Genomic DNA, 9,509 nt, shown 5'->3' with positions numbered 1-9,509 from the left:
ATGACGGGCCAGTCAGCTGCTGAGGGATCTCCCTGTTCTCATCGTCTCTCTGTGCACACTCAAGAGGACGAGCAGGACAGAGCAGAAAGCGTGCTCAGCAGGTCAGTGACTGTGTGTAGTCTTGTTTTTCCATCTCTGCAATAATAATAAAACCATTGTGGTGACCTACAATGCATCTGGAAAGTATTCAATTCACTTTTTCCACATTTTGTTATGTTACAGCCTTTTTCCTAAATGGATTCAATTCATTATTTTCCTCAAAATTTTACAAACAAAACCCCATAATGACAATGTGAAAGAAGTGAAATCTTTGCTAATTTATATTTTTAAAAAAATCACATGTACATACAGTAAGTATTCACAGCCTTTGCTAAATACTGCTAAATACAGCCTCAATGTTTTTTTGAGTATGATACTACAAGCTTAGCACACCTATTTTTGGGCAGTTTCTCCCATTCTTCTTTGCAGTACCTCTCAAGCTCCATCAGGTTGGATGAGGTACGTCAGCGCACAGCCATTTTCAGATTTCTCCAGAGATGTTCAATCGGGTTCAAGTCTGGGCTCTGGCTGGGCCACTCAAGGACATTCACAGAGTTGTCCTGTAGTCACTCCTTTGTTATTCTGGCTGTGAGCTTAGCATTGTCCTGTTGAAAGATGAACCCAGTCTGAGGTCCAGAGTCTCTGTACATTGCTGCATTTATCTTTCCCTTTATCCTGACTAGTCTCCTAGTTCCTTCTGCTGAAAAACATCCCCACAGCATGATGCTGCCACCACCATGCTTCACTATAGAAATCGTATTGGCCAGGTCATGAGCGGTGCCTGGTCTCCTCCAGACATGACGCTTGGCATTCTGGCCAAAGAGTGAAATCTGTGTTTCCTATGGTCTGAGAGTCCTTCAAGTGCCTTTTGACAAACTCCAGGCACCATGTGCCTTTTACTGAGTGGCTTCTATCTGGTCACTCTACCATACAGGCCTAATTGGTGGAGTGCTGCAGAGATGGTTGTTCTTCTGGAAGGTTCATAGAGAAATGCTGGAGCTCTTTCAGATTGACCTTCAGGTTCTTGGTCACCTCTCTGACTAAGGCTATTCTCCCCCAATCGCTCAGTTTGGCTGGGTGGCCCGCTCTAGGAAGAGTCCTGGTGGTTCCAAACTTCCATTTAAGGGTGATGGAGACCACTGTATTCATTGGGACCTTCAATTAGTGATGTGACGTTTGACACCGAAGCTTCGAAGCTTGTATAAAAAAAAACGAAACATCTCACAGTGAAGCACTGTACCGGAGCTTGATTCGTTTTGTCCATAACCACGTGACCTGTGACGTCCGAAGCTTCGTTTTCGCACACAACCACGTGACTGCTTCATATTCTGATTCAAAGAACGCGAACCCCTTGTGCAGGTATCAAGTGTCATTCACTTTTTGTTAAGAATAAATCATAATACGAATAAATATGTACATGTGTAGTTTTGTGCATATTCATTTTGTAGTTATCCTTGCTTCACAAGCTCTTCTAATTAACACTAATATTAGTCAAAATTATTCTTAATTTACTGTGAACATATGCCTACATGAACCATGCTTATACTTGTATAATTTTTATTAAAACGTTTATTTACAAATCAATTCGAGTAAAATTACTGTTTTTCTGACATAGCACAAATAGATGTGTTTAATGAAACTGTCCAAAATCGCTTTAAGATCTGGGACGCGAAAGCAACTTTTCCCACCTTTGTCCACAAGATGTCATTAGTGTGCAACATGTTGAAAAGCTTCGAGTAACGAACCTTTTTACGATACAGTTGAGGGGAAAGCCTCAGTGCTTCGGAAAGCTTCATTTTCCCATCACTACCTTCAATGCTGCAGAAATATTTCTGTGCCCTTTCTCAGATCTGTGCCTCGATTCAATCCTGTCTCGGAGTACTACAGACAAGTCCTTGGACTTCATGGCTTGGTTTGTGCTCTGGCATGCACTGTTAACTGTTGGACCTTATATAGACAGGTGTGTGCCTTTCAAAATCATATCTAATCAACTGAATTTACCACAGGTGGACTCCAATTAAGTTGTAGAAACATCTCTCAAGGACGATCAGTGGAAACTGGATGCACCTGAGCTCAGTTTTGAGTGTCATGGCAATATATACTTATGTAATGTACATGTGATTTTTTTTATTTGTAATAAATTTGCAAAGATTTCAAACAAGATTTTCAAAGGAAAATAATTAATTTAATCCTTTTTTTTAAATAAGGCTGTAACATAAAATGTTGAAAAAGTGAAGCGCTGTGAACACTATAACTTTTGGTCATAATGGGACAAAACAACCTTATTTTAAAAAAAAATTGAAAGGAAATTTTTTTATGCAGCATAGATAATAAGCATTACAATAATCAGAAATAATCATGCGTAGTGTTACTCTCATGTACACACATCAAAGACTGACACAGAAGAGAAGAAATTGTTGAATAAAGCCGTTATTTTTGTTTTCTTTACGCACAAAAAGTATTATCGTAGCTTTATAAAATTAAGGTTGAACCACTGATGTCACATGGACTATTTTAACAATGTCCTCACTACCTTTCTGGGCCTTGAATGTGTCAGTTGCGTTGCTGCCTATGCAGGGTAAGAAATCTCTCGGATTTCATAAAAAATCTCTTAATTTGTGTTCCAAAGATGAACAAAGGTCTTGATAATTAAAAAAAAAAGTCTAAATAAATTTGATGTGTATGTGATTCCTCAATATATTGCAAATCAACTATAAACACATTTCTTACTTATATGCTCTGTCTCCATCTTGTTGTTACTCTCTCAGGTCTCAGTCTGCGTGTGATGACACCTCGTCAGAGCTGCAGCGAGTAGCTGCCCTAGAGCCTCAGGATGCACCATCCAGAAACTCCTTTAGAGGAAGAGGAGCCCTGTCCAGGTTCAAGATCTATCCAAACACGCGCATACACATTTTTACATGTGCCACAGCAAATCTGGATAACAGCTTTCTCTCTTGTGTTGCCAGGCTTGTGAGTCTGGTGGTGACTCTGAGAGACTGGGCACACAGGAGTCTGATAGAGGAGGAGGAGAGACCTGATTCCTTCTTGGAGAGATTCCGGGGACCAGAAGTACGAGCTCCACCCAGTCGAAGGAGCAACAACCAACCAGATGCCAATGGAAACACTAAGGGAAACACAAAGTACTATTACAGTTGTGACACAGATTATTTATTTGTCTTTCAAAAATGGATTGACAAATGGATTTTATGGTACAAATTTGTGTTGTTTCACAGGAAGCAATGGGAGACATTTATAGTTTCTCCCTCTGATGATATTTACTACTACTGGCTGTTCTTCATCGCCACTGCTGTGCTTTATAACTGGGTACTGCTTGTGGCAAGGTGCGACTTTTCACCTAGTCTTTCTCTTTTTTATAATCATCATCATTACCCTTTATTAATGTGCACCTAATAAACCATTAAGAGAGCACAGTCCCCTGTGTTGGCGTGTTTGTTTTCTGGCGTAACTAATTGCTACAGCGTTGCAAGTCTCTTTCGTTACACCTGTCAGTCTTGCACAAACAGAACAGCCCTCTGAGACCCTTGCTTGACTAACTGTACAGATGTGTGTATTTGCTGGCTATCTATACAAAGTAGTTATGATTCTCATTTTCTTTCTCTTTCTTATTCTGTGTGTATAGAGCATGTTTTGATCAGATGCAGATTGAGAATCCTATTGTCTGGCTGGTGTTTGACTATTTGTGTGACGTTGTCTACATAATGGATTCATGCATGCGGCTAAGGACGGGTATATACACACACACACACACACACACACACACACATAGTTTACAGTGTTGGGGAGTAACTAGTTACATGTAACAACCTTACGTAATTTAGATACAAAATAAATGTAACTGTAATATGTTACAGTTACTGTGGAAAATACAGTTGAAGTCAAAAGTTTACATATACCTTGCAGAATCGGCAAAATGTTATTTTACCAAAATAAGATGAATCATACAAAATGCATGTTATTTTTTTATTTATTACTGTCCTGAATAAGATATCTGAATAAGATATAACCATCTTGGAAGCACGATAACATGCAGATTTTTGTATTCTTTGAGTGTTTGAATGGCCTCTTATAGAGCATTTTATGTCCTCACAGGTTACCTAGAGCAAGGACTTCTGGTGAAGGACCTAGCGAAACTGAGAGACAGCTACATTCATACATTTCAGTTCAAATTGGACGTTATCTCCATCCTCCCCACAGACCTGGCGTACATCATCGTGGGCATCAACACACCACAGCTACGCTTCAACCGCCTCCTACGATTTTCTCGCATGTTTGAGTTCTTCAACCGGACAGAGACAAGAACTAACTACCCAAACATCTTCCGCATCTGGAACTTGGTTCTCTACATTCTGGTTATTATCCACTGGAACGCCTGCATCTTCTATGCCATCTCAAAGTCTCTAGGTTTTGGGTCAGATCAGTGGGTTTATCCCAACATTTCATCCACAGAGGAAGGAGCTCTGAGGCGAAGCTACATATACTGCTTCTACTGGTCCACACTGACACTCACCACCATCGGTGAGATGCCACCACCCGAACGGGACGAGGAATATGTATTTGTGGTGTTTGATTTTCTTGTTGGAGTCCTGATTTTTGCCACCATTGTAGGTAACGTGGGTTCCATGATTTCCAATATGAACGCCACGCGAGCAGAATTCCAGGCGCGGATTGATGCTATTAAACACTACATGCATTTCCGCAAAGTCAGTCGCCATCTTGAGACGCGTGTCATCAAATGGTTCGACTACCTGTGGACGAATCAGAAAGCGGTGGATGAACAGGAAGTCTTAAAGAATCTTCCTGACAAGCTACGTGCAGAAATTGCTATCAATGTTCATTTATCTACTCTGAAGAAAGTTCGCATCTTTCAAGACTGTGAGGCCGGGCTGCTGGTAGAACTGGTTTTAAAACTGCGCCCCCAAGTGTACAGTCCTGGAGACTACATCTGCCGAAAAGGAGACATTGGTAAAGAGATGTACATCATTAAAGAGGGAAAGTTAGCAGTTGTTGCTGACGATGGAGTGACACAGTTTGCATTGCTCACAGCTGGGGGTTGCTTTGGCGAGATTAGCATTCTTAATATTCAGGGTAGTAAAATGGGAAACCGCCGGACGGCTAACATTCGCAGCATCGGCTACTCTGACCTCTTTTGCCTTTCAAAGGACGACCTTATGGAGGCCGTAACCGAATACCCAGATGCACAGAAGGTTCTGGAAGAGCGTGGAAGGGAGATTCTGAGGAAGCAGGGGCTTCTGGATGAAAGCGTCGCGCAGGGAGGGATGCTCGTCATAGATACAGACGAGAAGGTTGAACGTCTGGAGGGTTCACTGGATGTTCTGCAAGCACGATTTGCGCGGTTGCTTGGGGAGTTCACAGTGACTCAAAGCAGACTAAAGCAGAGAATCACAGCACTTGAGAGACAACTGTGTCATACGGGCCTTGGGCTTGTTTCAGATCAAGAAATGGACTTTGAGAGTAATGGTAACACACCACGAGCCAACTCGACTACATAAATATGTGCATCTGCATCATGAAGTTTGTGTGCTTCTGTGTCATATATTCAACATTTACAGACATTTGCTTCTTCAAACACATTTCAACAGCCTCCAGGTTTTAGGCTGATTTTATACTTGGGTTTTCCAAGGATTGTCTTTAATGGGCTTTTTTAAAAGAAGATGCCATATTTAATTTTTCTTAAATTAAAATAAGTCTGTTAGGGATACTGTAGTCCCTCAATGTACACAATGAATCCACTGTGGAAAAAGATCAGTTAAAATAGCAGTTCTGGTCACAGCTAGTATCTCTGTAGGCCCATCATACAGAGAGTTATTAAGGCCCCCGGTTTTTAGTTTCTTTATCAATACTTGATTGCCCACTTCAAAGGGGTGTGAGTTAGCTTTAGGGATCTCAGGGTGTTTCATGTTAACCCTTTCCCAGAACTCAGTTAATTTTTCTATTAGGCCTACAGAGTACTCAGACATATGATCAGTTAACATCACACCTATCCCTACCATTCCGTGGCGCCAAGGGATGGGGAAAGGTCGGCCCATCACCACCTCATAGGGTGATAAGTTGTCTAAATTTGGCTGAGGCATCATTCTTAGGTCTGCTAAGACAATTGGAAGGACCCTTGTCCAATCGGATGTATTCATACTGATCATTGCTTTTCTTATCTTTTGTTAAGATACTTTTGATGTGAAAGGTGTGCCCTTATCGGAATCCATTGATACCGGGATACCATTTCTGGGTATGATTTCTTTGGTTAAAAACTGCACGACCATATTGGCGTTTTCTTTGGCACATGGAAAGGCCTCTACCCACTTAGAAAATTTGTCCAGAAGCACCAAGAGGTATTTAAAAGGTCCCCTCTTGGGCATGTGTGTGAAATCAACCTGCCATTCAGTAAATGGTTGGTTAGGCCTCGGCAGGTGTTGATGTTTTGCTGGAGGTTTGCTTATATTATTTTTAGCGCAAATTATACATCTGTCAAGAATGTCATTAACCGTTTGCGGTAATTGGTCGATGCAAAATAGACCTCGCATTGTATCTAGTACCCCTCTTCGGCCGCGATGAGTGATACCATGAAATTTGCGGACGAGAAACGGTAAAACAGACGTAGGTAAACACAGTCGACCATCTTTGTCACGCCAGAGGTCATCAGGTCCCTGAGACGCAGAAAAAAACTGACCAGAATTGACGGTCAGATTCACTTGCTACTTTCTGAACCGCGACAAGGTCAACATCTGGAATTAGTGACGACGTCATTTTTGAGGTTGACACTAGAGCTACATTAACATGATGGCTTGGAGGCCCCTCTTGGGCCGCCCTTTTTGCATTTAGGTCAGCCAGTGAGTTACCCTTAGCCTCATCTGTGTATAAATTCGAGTGACCCTTTGTTTTTACTATAGCTAACGAGCAAGGTAGACAAGAGGCCTCAATAAGTGTTTCAACAAGATGCTGTTGTTTACTGAAGAAAATAGTTTGCAGTTTCATCAGCAGAAGTCAGCTTCAACACTCTTGATGGAGTGCAGACAGAGACTGAGTGCAGATAGAGACTGACACACACACACATAGAGGCTTTATCTATCTTCAAGGTTTTCTTTGCCAGGCAGTGTGTTGGACACACACACTTAGGTCGATCATTTTCTGGTTTTAGGCAGGGAACAACCTCGAGCAGACGCGTCTCAACAGACTTATTACCCATTTTGACATTATGAACTTATAATCTGCGCCAGTGAAATGGCTGTTACACGACAATTTTTGGTAACATGTTCAAAATGTCTTTCAAAGTCGAGACGAACGGCGAAGTTATCTCTATGTGGCCCTGTCGTTTTTCTTTCCATAAATAAGCTTCATTTATTTTCTCGACGGGCGCTGGTGGGGGCGCGCTGTGTGCTGTTGAGCTATGCGCGGGCACATTAGGCGCGGGCGCCAGATAGGGTGGCGGCGCGCACGGCGGGAATGAGGAAGTAGACGGTACTTCTGGATAGAGTTTAGTTGCTTTCTCTAATTTGGTTTTCTGTAACTTTGACTAAGCCTCAGCTAATAATTGTTTCTCGTTTTTTTTTTTTTTTTTTCTGTCGGCTTTTTCGGTACCACATTCCTGACAGATTTTGGCAGTGAAATACCCTGTTTATCATTCCATACAGTTTGCATTTTTAGCCAAATATCATACCCTTCTTTCATATATTTTTGGTCCCATTCAGGGTCACCTTCACCTTTATATGTCAATCGAAAAGCTTGTGCCATATGATTTGGGTCAAAAGAACCCATTCGCGGATATGTAGGATACATCCCATTGGCTTCTGTCCAACCCACTAAATTATTCACCCATAAATTTGTATAAAAACCCCAACTACATCTATTCATCCAATCACTTGGTGTTTCGCCAGGATTCGGTTTAGGATAGGTGGCTCCCATGACAGATATTACAGATATATATACAGATTGATAGATAAACAGATAATATATACAGATATCCACCTCACCACGGGACAGACCGAAACTCGTGACTCACACTTTTGCTTTTAATTTCGTTTTCGATTTTGATTTATAGCGCTCTTCCCAGCCTCGCTGAGGGTATACCTTACGTCAGTACAGATAGTCAGACTATACTCTGTCTTACCCTACTACGCAGTTAAACAATTGTTAATCAGACAGTCAGACTATACTCTGTCTTGCCCAAGTTACGCAATTTAATCAGCAATTACTAATTAGACAGTCAGACTATACTCTGTCTTGCCCAAGTCACGTAATTACAGACACACAGTAATAGTAATGTCACTGATCAGGTAGTCAAAGTATACTTTGTCTTACCTGATCAGAGACATCACGTCGGGGTCACCAAATTGTTAGAACCTTTGTTCTGGGTCACTGCAGTTTCTCAGGTCTGTCGAGTGGATCAGCAACAAGCGCTTGGGATAGACAACAACACACCAAAGTCTAATACAAGTTGGTTTATTGTTATCCACCAAAGAAGATGGGGCAGTCCCATCTTTTATACAGCACCCTTACAAGCCTTCATGTAGGCGGGGGTTCACATATCATTTAAGCAAATACTTCTACATATGGGAAGGAAAATTACAGATGATCCAGGGCAACTATAAGGAAGAGAGGAAGATAGTGCAGCCGCACTCAACTGGTTTCCTGCTGACAGATAACCCTGAAACAGACATATTCCCAGACCGAACTGTGTCATCACACACTTAATTGAAGTAAACTGCAAAAGACAAGAAAACTACAAAATATTAACTCAAGGAAACTGCACTGCAAAACACATTAATTCTTATAACCATTCTAAAGTTTTTGAACAGTAACATTTTTAATGTTTTATTTTAAGAAATCTCTTGTGCTCACCAAGCCTGCATTTATTTGATTCAAAATACAGCAAAATCAGTAATATTGTGAAAAATTTGTGCAATTTAAAATAACTGTTTTCTATTTGAATATATAGAATTTATTTCTGTGACCAAAGGACAATTTTCAGCATCATTATTCCAGTCTTCAGTGTCACATGATCCTTCAGAAATTATTCTAATATGCTGATTTGCTGTTTAAGAAACATTTTTATTAATATTATTATCAATATTTAAAATTTAAGATTCTTTGATAAATAAAAAGATCCAAAGGTCAGGATTTATAGCAAGCATGCTTTAAATTGATTCAAAAGTGATGATAAAGACATTTATAATGTTACAAAAGATTTCTATTTCAGATCATTACTGTTTTTCTGAACTTTCTATTAATCAAAAAAAAAAAAAAAAAAAAAAAAATGCAGGCTTGGTGAGCAGAAGTCACTTCTATATAAACATTAAAAATCTTACTGTCCAAAAACTTTTGACTGGTAATGTTTACCATCAGTGTTAAAATCAAAATTCATCCGTCCATTCTCAAAACTGTTATATGTAGGCTATTACATATAAACATTACATGAAAAACGTAAACTTTATTTT

General features: G+C 40.4%; 1 protein-coding gene across 1 annotated transcript; it reads left to right on the top strand.

Annotated features, from left to right (window-relative positions):
- Window positions 1-5,570, top strand: cnga2b (cyclic nucleotide gated channel subunit alpha 2b). The gene is made up of 6 exons (XM_073840085.1): window positions 1-101; window positions 2,808-2,918; window positions 3,006-3,179; window positions 3,273-3,380; window positions 3,680-3,786; window positions 4,150-5,570. Exons 1-6 carry the CDS (start codon window positions 1-3, stop codon window positions 5,568-5,570), a joined length of 2,022 nt encoding a protein of 673 aa, XP_073696186.1.
- The last annotated feature ends 3,939 nt before the right edge of the window (window positions 5,571-9,509 follow it).

This window comes from Garra rufa, chromosome 5 (genome assembly GCF_049309525.1).
Source record: "Garra rufa chromosome 5, GarRuf1.0, whole genome shotgun sequence".
Classification (NCBI taxonomy): domain Eukaryota; kingdom Metazoa; phylum Chordata; class Actinopteri; order Cypriniformes; family Cyprinidae; genus Garra; species Garra rufa.
Note: the sequence above shows the minus strand (reverse complement) of the source record. Positions and strands in the feature narration are given on the sequence as shown.